The 17,039-nt window shown below is 43.0% G+C and overlaps 1 protein-coding gene across 4 annotated transcripts in view; it reads left to right on the top strand.

Annotated features, from left to right (window-relative positions):
- The window catches only part of SERTAD2 (SERTA domain containing 2), a 111,939-nt gene extending 95,858 nt beyond the window's left edge, over positions 1–16,081 (top strand). For 3 of the 4 annotated variants that reach the window (XM_050952222.1, XM_050952223.1, XM_050952221.1), the window contains one exon: positions 10,121–16,081. In XM_050952222.1, coding sequence (XP_050808179.1) covers positions 10,125–11,081 — 957 coding nt within the window. In that variant the 5' untranslated portion in view covers positions 10,121–10,124 and the 3' untranslated portion in view covers positions 11,082–16,081. Of the gene's footprint in view, positions 1–9,956; positions 9,976–10,120 lie in introns of those variants that run through there. The other variant, XM_050952224.1, reaches the window with a different exon arrangement.
- The last annotated feature ends 958 nt before the right edge of the window (positions 16,082–17,039 follow it).

Genomic DNA, 17,039 nt, shown 5'->3' with positions numbered 1-17,039 from the left:
TGTCTGAGGGGTTAGAGCAGATGCGGTTGTACCTCAGTGCTTGGCTGTAGACAATGGATCGTGTGATGTGTCCGGGATGGAAGCTGGAGGCATGAAGGTAGGCATAGCGGTCGGTAGGTTTTCGATATAGGGTGGTGTTAATGTGACCATCACTTATTTGCACCGTGGTGTCAAGAAAGTGGACCTCCCGTGTAGATTGGTCCAGGCTGAGGTTGATGGTGGGGTGGAAGCTGTTGAAATCATGGTGGAATTTTTCCAGAGTCTCCTTCCCATGGGTCCAGATGATGAAGATGTCATCAATGTAGCGTAGGTAGAGAAGGGGCGTGAGTGGACGAGAGCTGAGGAAATGTTGTTCCAGGTCGGCCATAAAGATATTGGCATATTGTGGGGCCATGCGGGTGCCCATAGCAGTTCCTCTGATCTGGAGATATATATTGTCATCAAATTTGAAATAGTTGTGTGTAAGTAGCTGAAGTTGCGTATCTTAGATCAATACCCCCCCCAGTGTAGACCAGCCCACAAAAACAAATGGGGGGGGTAGCTTCCTGCAGAACACACCCCCAAACCACCTGGCATTTACAGTTTTTGCTAGCACTTTGAAGAGAAGGCTGGTGAATGTGAGTGATGCCCTGTGCTCTCTGGGAGTGCGGAACTGTAATTTTTGATATTCAACCGAGAGAGTTTTGTGAATGCTTATTAAAAAATATTTTTACTCCTTAAAAAAAAAAAAAGTCAGTAGGAGATGCAGGCGGGTGAGGGATCCGGCTGAGGGTGCGGGCTCTGGGATGGGGCCAGAGATGAGGGGATTGGGGTGCGGGAGGGGGGTCAGGGCTGGGGCAAAGGGTTGGTGTGGGGGGGGGGGTGAGGGCTCCAATGAGGAGTGTAGGCTCTGGGGTGGGGCTGGGGATGAGAGATTTGGGATGCAGGCTGCCCTGAGGCTGCGGTGGGGAGAGAGGACTCCTCCTAGCAGCAGCCCGGGGCCAGAGGAGAGGCTCCTCTCCGTGCCTGCATGGCCCTTGATAGCTTGCTGCGCAGCCACGTGGCTTAGAGGGAACTTGGGTCAGAATTGACCTAAAACGAACGACTTGGTATTAGGAAAAAAAACCACTGTAAATGGAAATCCTAACTATTAAAAGTCAGAGAGGAGAGCAACCTCAGTATTATCCCTTTCCATATAGCATTCCATCTCTTCTGGCTTCTCCCGCCCATCATGTGCCCATAATATCAAGACCTGGGACGTGATTCTTGCCTACAGTAATGTAACTCTGGAGTAAAACTCCTTAGGAGTAAGCTGAATCACGCTGGTGTTCAGCCTGCATCATAGAGATCAGAATCAGACACTAAGAAGTCTTGCAAAAACAGTTAACGTACAGATTCTGAGCCAGCTGCAGCATATCAAATCTAGTTGCTCATTACCATGGAGTACGTACTGTACTAGCTACCCAGTGTGACATTGCTATGCTAGGATTTAAAAACCCCTTTGTACCAAGCAAACAAAATCTTTAAGAAAGTGTGATTTAAGGACTGTGGGTGTTTTTGTTTTGTTTTTTAAATCAACATAATTTGTTCTTCTAATTCCCTGGGCTAAAACCCAGTATGTATGGATTTAAAAAAAATACGAAGTGAAGTGAGAAATGGATGCTAGATTTGTTCGCTTTCTCCAGCCAGAGCTGAGTAACCGCTTTTTATCCTTGGTAATGACCTCTCCTTTCTAGCTTTAACAAGTGGTTGTGGGAGAAGGGGTCCATCGCTCCTTTAGGAGGTTGGAGGGCTTCCATCTTTATGGACAGATTTAATCTTCTGACTCCTTCCTCTAGCCAGCTGGTGGTCATAGGGTGGCACAATCAGTGTCTTCCTTGCTAGGAATTTAGGGGCCAGATCGTGGGCCTTGCTTGGGCAACACAAATCAGCCACAAAGCTGGCAGGTCTGGCCCTGTGAGGGATTCACTCCAGGGTGTGGCCGAGGGAAAAGGTGTATGAAGAGGTGTGCTTTTGCTCTGCTCGCTCCTCACTGTGCAAATGGCCTCTTGACCCCAAGGATGGCTGGGTATAATTTAAGCTTGTCCCTCTGGCTGCCCTGACCAACCCTAGGATCTGGGATTATCAAGAAGGCTTAAAGTTGCCCACTCTGTCCTTGTGCCAAACACAGATGGGCTGGATCAGAGCTGGCCCATGGTGTTGCCAGTTGAATTACCCAATTGACACAAAATACCCTTTACTCGTGGTCCTGTGGCATTGTGTGCCAAACCCTGATTCCATTGAAGTCTGTAACAAAACACTCGCTGACTTCAGTTTCACCAGAATTCGGCCCTCTGAGATTTGAAGTAGGGAAGAGAAATAATATTCCATGTTACAGAAACAGCACAGAAAGTGCCTGAAAAACTTAAAATCTCAGAGCGATCACCACTGAGGCTTGAAAAGCTGTGTACTCAGAGTTAGAGAAAATTTCCCCAGTTCCCTTTTGAGCCTGCAGCATTTGGGCTTTAGTTTTTTCTGAGGGAAAAGAAAGTGAAATAATCCATTTTCCCTCTCTTTTAATTTTTATTTAAGTGCTGTGGTTTCAGCTATACAGGATTTCAGTCAGGAAGTGGACGCTGCCAGGTCTGCTTTAAGCCACCCTGCACACACCAGCTCCTCCTAGTTTTTTCTTTCCTTCAAACTTTGGACCCATGGGGACAAATCATTGCCTGTGAATTGTCGAGATTTATATGAGTACCTTTTAAAAAACTCTCCGGGTTAGCTTTGAGAGTGAGTCTTAGACCATTCGGTATCGAGAACTCCTAAGGTTGACTGCGCAAGTAAAAGGATTGGGGATATGGCTTCTTAAAAATCCAATTCCAATTCTGTGGATTCTGTAGGATATATTTCCTGAGGTGTTAAACTGCTTTTTAAAATAACCTTTTTGTTTCGTCGTTAGCAATGAGGGCTGTTGCATTCTGGAATAGCTTTTCCAAGAAAAGCCACTGTGAATGGGAGACATTTAAAACTAAACTGGGAAAAGCCTTGCAGTATATACAGTAGGGAAGCAAGCCTGTATTGTCTAGGGGCAAGATGACCAAACAGTTTTCTTTTTCATTTTACTTTTTATGGCTCCAGTGCTGCAGTTCTTATTTAGGCAAAATTCCCAATTAGTAAAGACTTCAGGATTGGGCCCAGCAATAGCAAAGAATACCCTGATGACCAGGATTGGCAAATACTACTTCAGAGATGTGTATGGATCTGTGTTCTCTAGAAAGTGAAGGGCTCATATCAGTAATTAGGACCAGAAATGTTACAAGCTTCCCCACACTTACTAATCATTTTGCTGTTGGCTTTAGACAACCACCATCTTCAGACTGTTTCTCTTTGGTGATACAAAACCAAAACCAGTTTCTCTTCAGTGAAACAAAACCAGATTCTTCATAAAGGGCAAAAGATGTTTTTCAATAACGTCACTTGTCTTTTTAATTAAAAACCAAACCAAACCCACTGTGCTAATGACACCAGCTTTACTCTTGTAAAGTTCATCTTCTACTAGAGTGTATGTAATCATCCTAAAGTGCAGAGGACAAAAAAGCAAGTTCAGACTTACTGAAACAGAGTGGATGGTTCTTAGATGCCTTTTTGGACTGGGTCTTCCAAAAGCTGTAGCCGGTGAAGCTTACTTTGTGGTTAATATCTTTGGAAAAATCTCAAAGCAACTTTTCTTTTTCTTTTGAATGGCTGAATCAGTTCTGCATTGTCTCTCTTTAAAAGTAGCTCGTGCCCATGACCACATCAAACCTTAAAACACGTGACCATAACATGTAGTTGGCCATCTTTGGGCTTGACCTGAATAGCACTAAACACAACTACAGAAATATGTTGCAAGAGATTACTAGAAATGGGATACAATTACCAAGGAAAAGGAACCTGTGTAGCCAGGAAGAGGTCCTGAGGTCACTGTAAACCAGCTCCTAAGAGATGTAATATACTTTGGAGTTCTTACTAGACGCTGCCTTTCTGAGAATACCAAATGGTCCATGACAGCGCTGCATTTTGTCGGGTTGTTTATCCCTGCCTTTATATAATTGTCTGACTCAGACTTACTGTGACTTCCTATATGTGGAGGGCGTGAATATATTTAAGTTTACACTAATTTTTACTCTTTGCCTGGCCGGACCGGTAAGTTGGCCTTCTCAGTTCCTCAACAGAAGTTTTGACTTGAATGTGTAGGAGTGGGCTCTTCACCAAGTCCAGTGGAGTCAAGCTGGAGAGAGTGTTTCTTATGTGGTGCATATTGCCTCAGTATCTTTTACTTTAAATCACTCAATACTTTAACAAGTCAAGATATGCAAAATTGAAGTGTTTTCTAATGTAGACCCAAGATCACTGGTGGGGGGGAGAGGAGTCATGTAGAATGAACAAGCAATTGATGGAAATTGGGAAAGACTCTTCTTTTTTCAAAACAATTCCCATTTATGCTCCAGAATTAAAATGTTTTTAATGCTAGATTTATGTTCCAATGCTAGTCATTCTAGTCCCCTAATTAGGGAAATGAAAATCTCCTTGTGTAGGCTAGAAGTAGCTACTTCTGTAGATTGAACGTTTTAGACTCATTTGATAGGGGATTTCTGGAGGGGGGAAATACTGTAAAGTTAGTAGGTGAAGTTATGAGTTACTTGATACATTCTGTCTTTAAAAGAGACACCACCAGCACTCTGTTTGAACTGAGCTGCATAAAGGCTGAATGATATGTGAAAGCTAGACTGTCATGTGTACAGGAAGTCTTCAGTCATTTCTAAGCTTCCTGGAAAACAATGTAGAGAAGTTATTTTGTTTAGTGTGTGTGTCCGTCCGTCCGTCCTTTGTCACTTTAGGAGCTTACTTCAGGTACCGTGCTCTGTGGTGCCTAGTAGAGAAACCAGCTCCTTTAAAAAAAAAAAAAACACAAAAAAAACTTGGCATGGGAAGGCTGTGTTAGCCACCCAAACAGCCTGCTTTCCTCTTAGTGGGAGGGAGGAAGGGTTTGCTTTGTACGGTGAATATTTTCTAGTATTAAAACACTAACTACTTCCAGGGTCTGACAAACTTTAAACCTTCTCCAGCAGACCCCACACCATTAAAAAACTCTGCTTTAAAAACACATCTGGAGAAGAAGTACTAGATAAGTTCATGGAGGATAGGTCCATCAATGGCTATTAGCCAGGATGGACAGGGATGGTGTCCTGACCTCTGTCTGCCAGAAGCTGGGAATGGGCGACAGGATGGATCACTTGACTACCTGTTCTGTTCATTTCCTCTGGGGCACCTGGCATTGGCCACTGTTGGAAGACAGGATACTGGACTAGATGGACCTTTGGTCTGGCCCAGTAGGGCTGTTTTGTTCTATTGATAGTCGTCTCTTTCTGCTTATAACACTGCCAGTGCTCATCCTAGCACAAAGCTTCTAAAACTGCTGGGCTCAGAACACTTTACTTTGATGTATCCTGTGTCTGTCAGCCTTGCGATTCTGCTCTTGGCACACACATTTAAAGTGAAAGGAAGCATGCCACTGCAGAATTTAAACCAAAAAAAAGGGCTGATCATTCCGTGAAATTGGCACTAGGGTTGAGAGAAAACACAGACTTCCGTGGGGCAATGCTACATTTCAGAGTTTTCGCTCACCCGAGATTCCAGGCACAAGGATTCTTGGTAGCCAGCCAAGAAATTTGGATTAGTGCTTACAGGTTCCTCAGCTTGTCTTGGTTTCTTTCCGTTTTTTGCCCCCTTCCCCCTTTTTAAATTGCATGTACAACTCTACCCCGATATAACGCGACCCGACATAACACGAATTCGGATATAACACAGTAAAGCAGTACTCCGGGGGAGGCGGGGCTGCATACTCCGGTGGATCAAAGAAAGTTTGATATAATGCGGTTTCACCTATAACGCGATAAGATTTTTTGGCTCCTGAGGACAGCATTATATCGAGGTAGAGGTGTAACTCCAGAAAGAGATCTGGAGTTTGGATTTATTTTTAGGCATAAAGATTGACTTTCCCCCCACTTGTTTTAGATTCAATGTTAGACAAACTTCAGAAAGTGTCAGAGTATTTCCCTCACGCTTCTTTTACCCTGTCTCCTGCCCTCCACTCTGCAAAGAGCTTTTGCTTTTAAAACTGCTCCTAAAACAAGTGTGGGGCTGAGAAGAAAGATTGAAGATCTTAGATCAATTCACATGAAAGCTGCACAAGAGTTAAACCAGTGGGTACAGGCGGCGCAGTCCTTCCTCGGGCCAAACTCCCATCAGGTGAACTGGAAATTCTGCTTGAATAAGGACTGCAGAAGTTGTCTCTTGGAATATGTCTATACTACAATAAAAGCCCTGGGGCACTGAGTCTCAGAGCCTGGGTCAGCTGACTCGGGCTTGCAGGGGCTAGAAAATTGCAGTGTAGAAATTCTGGTTCACGCTGGAGCCTGAGCTCTGAGACTGGGAACCCGAGCTGAGCCCGAGTCAGTAGACCTGGGCCAGCCATAGCCAGGCCACGGCTCTTCTTTTATTGCTATGTGGATGTCCCCTTAGGGTCTGTCTGCATAGCAGCTGGAAGATGAAATGTCCAGCTTATGTAGACATACACGAGCTAGCACACTACAAACAGGAGCATGGGCAGCATGAGTGCATTTCTAAGTATAATCCTGCCTGATTCTGGACTCAGGCAGCTCTCTGCTGCAACCACACTGCCCCGCTCCTGGCCCTGATATGTGGATAGGAGTAAGTGGGGGGCGTGACTGTGAATAGTTTGAGGGCCACTGCCTTAGACCTTTATGGCAACACAGTAAGGATTGTGTAAGGGTCAGGTTTGGGGTTCAGATCTACTTATAATTCTGTTGTAATTTCCGTCTGTGCATCTGGCGTTGATCTCATCTGCCACTCTGTGTTTTACCCCAGGGACTGAGCAGAGATGGCCTTGAGTAAATGAGAATCTTTCTAGGCCGCCTCCTCTCCACCACTGTCCGATGGGGAGGGGATATTAGAGCAAGGGAAGCTGAGCCAAGGAAGCACTGCCCCACCAGCCCCCTGCATAGCCCTCCATGTGAACCTTGCACTTTTGGAGGAGTGAAGTGTCAGGCTGAGGGGACTGCAGCTCTGTGGTTCGTTTTTTCATTGCAGTAACCATCGGTGCAGCATTCCAGGTAACCGGAGGTGCATCTCTGCAGTGTTTCACGCCTGACTCGGTGCTCTCACTCGTTAGGCCTATTTCAAGGCACTTTCACAAAGCTCTGTGTTGTCTCCGGGTCAAACCATGTGAGTTCTCTGCTCCTCACTTTCTGCTTTATCCTCTTTGCCCCAGTGAAAGGAAAGGGTGGGCAGGGAGCCAGTGGCAGCACAGCTCCTGGGTGTGAAGTGCCACTCTGGAGTGCGGGAGCCAAGTGAACAATGCAAAGGGGGAGGCTTTTGTACACATGTGGGTTTGCTAGGGACCTCTACCCCATGTCAACGTGCGATATTCCACCCCCCACAGTGGATTGATGCTGTGAGAGCAGCTTAGAGTGTCTCCCTCCTGCAGGATTTTCCTCAGATGGGGTTGATGGAGGTGGCGCAGGTAAGGGAGATGTATTGATGGCCTCTCTTCTCAACTGTTTAGATTAGGTCCAATAAAACCTCTTGTACAATATATTCATTCCATGCAGCCTAATTGTAGGGGGAAAATGACTGAGGCTGAAATCTCACAAGCACTGAAAAAATATCTGGAGGCTACCTGTAGCAGAAAATATATTTCCACATCAGGCTTTGCAATCTGTTTTCCTGAGTAATAATTGAGATTCAAAAAACACCCCAAGCAAAATCAAACCTCTGTTTGCTTCCAGAACTATTGGAAGTTGCACATGGTTGACAAGTAGTTGAGTACTGTGTGTACACCAAGTGTATAGCATAAGATGCACCTCTTCTTATGAAGGTAGAATTTGGTTGTTGAGCTGATTACTGTGTGTCTCAAATATGATGTTTTTCCACCCAATGAATACTGCTGGCAATAATATGGTCACAGTTATGGTACTCTGGTTAGATGGGAGTGACACGTTCTAGCCTCTCTTTTCAGGTGCTTTCTAACTTTCTGATAAAACATCTGTGATTAGAAAAGCACCATGCTACTTTCTTATGTTCTTGGGAAAGTTGGATGAAATTCCGATGGTCCTTTTTAAAATGTATCATAGTGTTAGGAAGATGTGTGTGCACACTGACACTTTTTTTTTTTTTTAATGTTGTCCTCTGATACCTCAGAAGAAATTGTTAAGCTTCCAACTTTACATGGATGTCGGCCTTAGTGAGGAAGGTGCTTTGATTAGGCTTTTTAAAATAAGACTCATTGTGCAAGTGCAGTAGTGTGTCATATTTCCCTGTTGATTCAGTATGATTAGCGAGATACACGCATCAGAGGCATGTGGATGTTATACACAGTCTAACAACTGGAAAAAGGCAGCTGATGTTTCTTCAAATAAACAAGGTGAAAAATGAGTGAAATGAAACTTTTGACAACATTGTTAGTCAGCGTTTCCTGTTGTTCAGCCTAAATAGTGCCCCGAACAAAATGATGGAAGCTCCTTCCCTTAAGTAAATGAACATAGAAAATGGCAAAGTTCAGATTTGTAAAGGCATTGCTTCTCTGTGTTGCAAGGCCCAAGTGACTTAGACGCCCGAGTCCCAGTCCCAAATGTGATTTAGGCACATAGGAGTGTAAAATGAAAATAGAATTTAGCCATGTCAGCCACTTAGGTCAGGATTCTCAAAGGTATTTAGGTGCCTAATTCCCACTGATTTTACCTCATACCTTTGCGAATCTGGGTCTAGGCCTTGCAACCTTGAGCAGAGGAATGCTGAATACCTTTAAAAGTCAGGGCCTAAGATCCACAGTGACTGCAAATATGCAGGGCGAGCCCCCCACCCAAAGGGCAGGTGGTGGCAGAGGTAGGCTGTCAGACCGTCATGATCCTAGTGCTCAGCATTAATAGAGTGACGAATTTAACTGTGCATTTGTGACTGCCTCAGTTTGGGACATTGAAATGCCTAGAAACAAATACTCTTAATAGACCAGGATCAGTGATTTATTTTTTTTTTTGAGTGTTTTGATTATTGGGTGTTTGATTTCTGCAGGGTGGGTGCTCAGCACATTCTGGAAATCAGGCCTCTTTAAGGAGTCTAAATTTGGGCAGCCTGAACTTTAGGTGCCCCAAATTACTAGTCGCTTTTTGACAGTGGCTGTAGCTGTTAACATTACACTAAACGGGAGACTACACAGGAGAGAACAATCCTGCGCTGGCAGGAGGATGGACTAAATGACTTGAAAAGATTTTTCCCCCTCATTTGTAATGTATGTGCTTTGGAGAGGTGAGACAAGCATTTCCCGGTTTAGAGTTTATTTTAATCATTTGACTAAAACAGGCTGGGGTATGCATATATGTGGAATGCCAGAGAGTTGACTCTGCAATCTCTCTGTGTACAGTTGCTTGGAATTTTTTTAATTTAAAATAAAAAGGAAAATTCAGTATAAAACCCCCTACATTAAATGCAGTGTTATGATTGGGAATGATTAATGCCTGTAGGAGAGCTGTATTTGAAGGCATACACCTAGGAGGGAGGAGGGCAGAACAGTCAGCCTCAACACCGCAGAGCAGGTGGAAGCAGCAGCAAATGCTGGAGAGGAATGGAAGAGCCTCATTTCCACTCTGCATGCCCACATTGGCATGAGAGGGATGTAACTAATGCACCTAACAGTGTATAGTGTAAATACTATAGGTATGCAGAGGGCTGGGTTATAGTTGCAGCTCTAACCATACTTCGAATTTACTTAGGTCTAGTCAGAGCAAAACCTACCTTAGTAACACTACGGCTGATAATTTAAACAAACCTATCTGTGCCCAATTCTGTTCTCTCTATTGCACCAGTGTAAATCAGGAATAACTCCATTGAAGTCAATGGAGTTACTCCAGTGGGAAACCAGTATGAGTGGGATCTGATTCAGGCCCATCTGTGTCACTGGTATGTAGAATATCTGCCTTGGGTAGGTAGAAGTTGTTTGACGCTGAGCTGTCGGTGTGAAGCATAAAGACCATGTTTTGCTGTAAGATACAAATATTTTAAATGATTTATTGTAATGGTTTCCTGCGCCTTCCCTCTTTTTCAGATATATGTTGGGGAAAGGAGGGAAGCGGAAGTTTGACGAGTATGAAGATGGGCTGGAAGGCAAAGCGGTGTCTCCTACTGACGGTCCATCTAAGGTGTCTTACACCTTACAGCGCCAGACTATCTTCAACATTTCCCTTATGAAACTTTATAACCACAGGCCATTAACAGAGCCAAGCTTGCAAAAGACAGTTTTAATTAACAACATGCTGAGGCGAATCCAGGAGGAACTCAAACAAGAAGGCAGCTTGAGGCCTGTGTTCATCACCACTTCACAGCCTACTGACCCTCTGGGTGACAGCTTTCGAGAGGCTCAGCCTGCGTTCAGTCATCTTGCCTCTCAGCCAGTTCACCCCACTGACTTAGTAAGCACTACACCATTAGAGTCTTGCCTCACCCCTGCCTCTTTGCTTGAGGATGACACTTTTTGCACTTCCCAGACTGTCCAACATGATGGTCCTACAAAACTACCACCTCCAGCTGTCCAACCGGTAAAAGACAGTTTCTCCTCGGCCTTGGACGAAATTGAGGAGCTTTGTCCAACACCTACCTCTACCGAGGCAGTAGTAGTAGCAACAGAAGCAGCAGCAACAATAGATGACTCTAAAGACAACTCCAGTGAGTCTAATGTTCAAAAGTCTGAGGGAGTCCAAGAGAGCAGAACAAGTGAATCAAAACTCATGGACTCTTTACCCGGCAATTTTGAAATAACAACTTCCACAGGTTTTCTTACAGACTTGACCTTGGATGATATTCTGTTTGCTGACATTGACACATCTATGTATGATTTTGACCCTTGCACATCTGCTACAGGGGCTGCCTCAAAAATGGCTCCTGTCTCAGCAGATGATCTCCTAAAAACTCTAGCCCCCTATAGCAGTCAACCAGTAACCCCAAATCAGCCTTTCAAAATGGACCTCACAGAACTGGATCACATAATGGAGGTGCTTGTTGGGTCTTAAAGTATACCGACTTTTTATGTACCAGTATATACACTTGGTAGTATTTTCACAACCCTTCCCTCCCTCCCTGCCCCTCTAAATTCACAGCACTGTGCATGCGTCCTTGCTTGCCTTTTTTTTTAAAAGAAAAGGATCACACTAGTTTTTGCTTCAAGCAGAGTTGGAGTGCCTTCATCAGTGTATGACCACTTTTAATGTATTTTTTTTAAGTGGTTCCTCAAGGAAGACCTAATACCCTGGTATAGGAAAGAATACATATTGTAGACAATATTACAATGATATTACGACAAAAAAATTGAATTGTAAAAGCTAAGCACAAGGATTATGTTGGGGAAAGCTGTAAATTTGCATGTGCATATTTGTCTATTTTTTCTATAAGTTTTATTGCAAGAGGTAAAAAATTTATTATTTAGATAATCTCAGTACCTTTTTGGCATTTTAGCCCTGTATAGGTTGACTTAGCAATTCAGCCCTTTGGAGGCATTAACTAGTCTTCTTTAAGTGTTGCATTTACATGGCTGTTTAGAAACTGCTGCCCAAATTTATTTTATATTTTTGTACAGATTCTGCAGTTTATTATATTGTTTTTTCTAAAAACAAATGCTGTTTATACACACAAAAAAATAGCTATTTTGATAGGATTTGCTCACATAGTTCCTGCATAATTGATGTACAAGAACCACTTGTACTTTTATACAGAGTTGTAATGTTTTATATGTGTATGGTGCAAAGAGAAATATGGATCAAATAAATCTGCAGTTAGGTCTCCCTGAATGCAAGCAGTGCTTTAAGAAAGGGCTGGGGGCTGTTTCACAAATATTTACTTGCTGCTGTAGCCACCTGTGCACTGCTGTGATTTGAAAACCTAGAGCCATGTCAACTCCGAGACCTATGTTAAACAGTTGGCAGGAGATAATTGTGAAACTTCATTCTAAGTGTTCTCTTGTGAGGCTACTGAAAACCTGATCCTGAAGCCAGTATGTCAAGCAAACGTATAATCTTTTTATTTTTAAGCAAAGTTTTTTGGTTTTTTTTCTAAATTTGGAACAGCCAATTGTCTTTGTTACTTGAAATGTGTTACCATTTTAGCAAGTCGGCATTTCCTTAGCTGAAGTGATTGTGCATTATTTTAATGAGAATATACACACCATTTACAAATACATCTTTGTAATTTTTCTGAAAGAAGATCTACATGGTATTTGTTCCAATTAATTTGCGTTCAAGATTCCACTTGCCCTTTCTTGGAGCATTCTTTCTCCCTCACTGTGTTAATAAGTGCTGAAAAATGCAACTTCAGTATTACTGCAGTGAAGCTCATCTCTTATCTGCACTGGATGGACTTATTTTTAGTATCCATTGCTGTTGAAACTGGAGCCAGTCGTGTTACATCACTTGGCATCTCCTCTAGGGTTTGTTTCTTGTATCAACCGTGTTACCTGCTTTACACTTTATAGACCTGTTTTACAGTGAATATACAGACACAGCTTTCTATGCATGTTTCCTTCCCCAGTAACACCTGAGATGCACCAATAGCATTTTTGTATTCATTGTGGTGTACATTTAATTTAAAAAAAAACGTTTGCAATGTATCATGCCTATTGCTGAAATTGCTATGGCATTTTAGTTTTTCAATGGTACTTTAGCTGATGAGTGCAGGTTACAACCTATATTGTTGACATGCCTATGGCTTCTTTAGGAATAACTTTTATATTTATTTAAGAAATTTTAAATTATGTTTTATGTCATTTGGCAATATTCAGTCAGTTCTGCTCACTTCTTGTCATGGATAAAATTGGGTCTTGTCTGCCTTAAAGAAGGCAGCTTTATAAATTGGCACTTTAAACAGGCCATATATATTTACTAGTAAATATATATAATGCACACACATAACACAAAGCAAATAAATTTTGCAGTGAAGGAACTGCTACTCTAAATGCAGTGCATCATGTACAATTTGGAAATGCTTCTAGATCCTAATTAATCAGCCAGTTTTAGTCTATTTTAAAGAGAAATAGTATCTGACACAACAAGATGTTGATATAATCGCAATTGTTTGCTTACAATATAGTATTTTCTAACTTCAGACAGAACGGCAGCAACCAACTAAAATTAAGGACCATTTTTAATTGCTGGCTCAGGGCTAGCTGGGGAAGGGTCGCTCTGTTTTGCATCCAGTAATGTTTGGCTATTGTTCATTCAGCAGCTTCCATTCCTTGTAAAAGAACAATCCTGCCACAGGCTCCACAACTTTTGTAACTGGAACACCCAAGGAACCATAGCAACCATAAGGTGTATTAATCTGTATACAAAAACCTAAAGCCATGCAATAATGTTGATTGTTCAGAACAATAACATGGTAAGCAGTTGATTATTGTTGTTCTAAGTTATTGTAAATCAGTTCTTAAACTGCCCTTGCTTTGGATTAGTTAATTGTGTTTTTAGACAAGCACCATATGTTAGGCAACAGTTCAAATAAACGCCATTTTTCAGAGCAGTGAACTGCTGTTTGAAAGTGGTTGTTTGAAGTCTCTTTGTAATTGCAGAACAAGAGAGAATCTCAAAATACTCTTTACCACTCCAAAGAAATCTGTGTATCCTTGGTAATAAAGTAGGGAAATCCTTAATATTAGAGTACACCTCTACCCTGATAAAATGTGACCTGATAGAACACGAATTCGGATATAACACGGTAAAGCAGCGCTCTGGGAGGATGGGGCTGCACGCTCCGGCAGACCAAAGCAAGTTTGATATAACGCGGTTTCACCTATAACGCAAAAAGATATTTTGGCTCCTGAGGACAGCGTTATATTCAGGTAGAGGTGTACTTAAAGGAAGTTGATAGGAGATACACAAAGAGCAAAACACCTGATTTATAAAATTAGGCAAAAGGTTGATAATTCTTATTTTGAACTGTAACCTTTAATTCTATAGATTGAAATGCTTGTTGGAATCTTCTGCTTTGGCAGTAACTTTCTTTCTATAGCATGGCCTTCTAGCAAAGGGCTGAGTATAACAGTCAAGATAAGATTTCTTTATAAAAGATGAATACCCAGGTGATGTATATTGACGATGTGCAATGAAGTGACAAGATGAGAGCAGAATAAAAGAGCTTTGGATTTGAAGTGATTTTTTCATAAGTTATTTATTCCTTTTTTTCATTGTAAATATATTTATTTTATTGTGGAGCTAACAACATCTGGATTGTAACATGTACAGAATGTATGGTAGGAATGTATTCTCTTGTAGGAATGTAAATCTGTATGGAAAGGGATGGGAGCCTGATTCAGAGAAAATGCATTGGGTTCTATTCGGGATATGCAAGGTTCATATTAATTCCCCCTCACACACACACACTCTTTTCCAACATGGGTCTGGTTGTTTGAAATATGCAAAAAGTATGGATGAGGGAGACTTTAATACTCAAAATTAGTCCTAAAAATCAGACTAGTAATGCGTCCGTTCCTTTAAAGGGGCCTGCGCTTGCGCCCTTTAAAGTCAGGTGGAGTCTTGAGTAGAAGCAGCAGCAAGGTCCACATACCACTGCTGTTCCTTTAGGGGTTGATCTTGTAAATGCATGAGTTTAGGGCAGGTCTACACTACCGCTTAACTCAATCTAACTTATGTCGCTCAGGGGTGTGAAAAAGCCTCCCCCCGGGCAGCACTTTTTTCACTCTGTCCACACCAGCACTATATCGGTGGGAGACACTCTCCCGCTGACGTAGCTTTGGCGTGTCACCGAGGTGGAGTAATTATGCCAATGGGAAAGCACTTTCCCGTCAGCAAAGAGCATCTTCACAAGACGCGCTACAGCCAATGCAGCTCGCCCATACCGCACTGTAGTGTAGACTTGCCCTAAATCTTTACTGATGCAAGCAGTCCCCGTGAAGTCTGTGGGGCTCTATGAGTGAGTAAGAGTTTGCAGAGTGATGCCCTTACTCCAGAAAGTGCAACAGAACTGACACTGCATTTGTGCAAAATGGTAAGACACAGACAAAAAGTGGTAAATGCACTTTCCAAGGGCTCCATGTTTTTTTGCATGGGGTTGGATTTTGCTATTGCTTACTGATCAGGCAGTCCTTGCTCATATGTAGTTCTCAGTGGAAATTTTGCCAGCAATACAGGATTGGCCCCAGTAACAGTCCCTGCTCAGAGTCCTAGTGGACTGCACATATCTGTATGCAAAGCAAGGAGAGATTCCTTTTAAAAGAAACTTCGAGGAGCAGTAAAGTATTAAAAATTAAAGGCATCTGTCTATTCATGTTCCTCGCAGTGAGCTACAAAATAAGATGATCGAGGCACCACCTGAAACGCCCAGTGTGAGACTAAACTCTTAGCTTGTGCTGCAGCCATTCTAGTTTTCTCCCTGCTGTATGTTAATCGCCTTCAGTGTTGTGATCCCAAAGTTTACACGTTCTTCAAAAACTAAACGAGCAAATTGTAATGGTTCCTGCCTGAGAAATGGGTTCACTCGCTCCGAGGAGGCTTGAACATTGATTTAATGTTGAACAGATTTCAGCATCCTGCTCTTGTGAAAGTTGCTTTCAGTGCTTACGTTAATGAGTCTGAATGTTTCTCAGAAATTAGTTCAGTCTGAGCTTCCCCTCCCCCCTCTTTCAGGAAATAGGCCTAATGCAAATTCTGGAATTCTTTTTAAAAAGAGACAAAAACTTTTTAGAGGGTTAATAATGTAACCCAGGCTAGAATCTGTAAAGGCAGAGATTCTGGAAAAGGTGTGTATATATATAGTGTGACATGTTCAGTGCATGGTGGTTGAAGAGGGCTTGTTATTGTCAAAAAGAAGGCTGTATTTTTTTCCCCCACAGACCTTAGCGCTGTGCCTTTTCTATGCAATATTACAGACATATACATTTGAACCCAGATTACTGTATTCACATGTAGGTATGGGCTGTAATCAAAACAATTGGACAAATGTACATGGAAATGAGCAGTCTTACTTTTGTAGTTTTATATTATACAATAAACAATTAAAAGATACAAAACCCTTGTCCCTTATTTTTATGTTAATGACCCAAAACATTGTGTTAAAAGGGAATCCAGACAGGGTTTGGGAGACCTATTGACCGAGGAAGGGGGTTTGCATCCCCAGACTTCTCCATCCCTGTTAGATTAGGGTTGGCCTCACGTACGGTTGAATGGGACTGGTTGTGCGAGCGAGACGCATTCTACCCCCTAGTTCCTCTGAGGAGATTCCCCCGGAAAGGTAAATACAGCTTTGACCTGCGTTGCCTGTGGAGCCCCCTCCATGATACGAGTTTTCCTTGTAAGGGAGAAGGGTCGGTGGCAGTTGCTGGTAGCATAGCTAAGTTGGAGCCAGGCTGGACGAGGGGCGTCAGGGAACAGGACCGCCCAGGCACAAGGCCTCCACAGGGATAGATCTTGACTCCCATTAGTTGTCTCTGCAGGGTTGGAGGTGGCTCATTCCACAGGGGAGCAGACCCTGCACCCCAACAACAATAAGAGGACACTCCCAAGGGAGATTCTGCCCTTGGAGCACCCTCCAGATAGTTTGGCTGCGGGCAGGGTGGGCCAGCCCTGAGTTTAGTGTGGAAGCAGTGTGGTCTTGGCCTTATGTCCTGCAGCATTAATCACCAAGTGTTAGATGTAGAATCAGTAGCTGCATTTGACTGGTGGGGCTGCATCAGTTTACAGAGAAGAAGGAACAATCCTGCTCTCACTGGGGCGAGCCCGGAGTAACCCTGGGGCCTTCTGTGGAGTTTCTCTGGATTTCAGCTGGTGCAGCTGAGAACAGAATCTGTCCCATTTTAAGGGACGGAAGGCACTTTGTTACGGCATTAAAAGCCAGCTGGAACCATTTGCTATATAATCCCCTGCTGGATTTCAGATGTCACCCTCTCATCCCTCTTAAGTCAGCATTTCTCAAATGTGGCCACCAGGGACTTTTCTTGCAGCCACAGCCTCCTGGACTGTGGTGGGTTT

Source organism: Gopherus flavomarginatus, chromosome 4 (assembly GCF_025201925.1).
Source record: "Gopherus flavomarginatus isolate rGopFla2 chromosome 4, rGopFla2.mat.asm, whole genome shotgun sequence".
Lineage (NCBI taxonomy): Eukaryota > Metazoa > Chordata > Testudines > Testudinidae > Gopherus > Gopherus flavomarginatus.
Note: the sequence above shows the minus strand (reverse complement) of the source record. Positions and strands in the feature narration are given on the sequence as shown.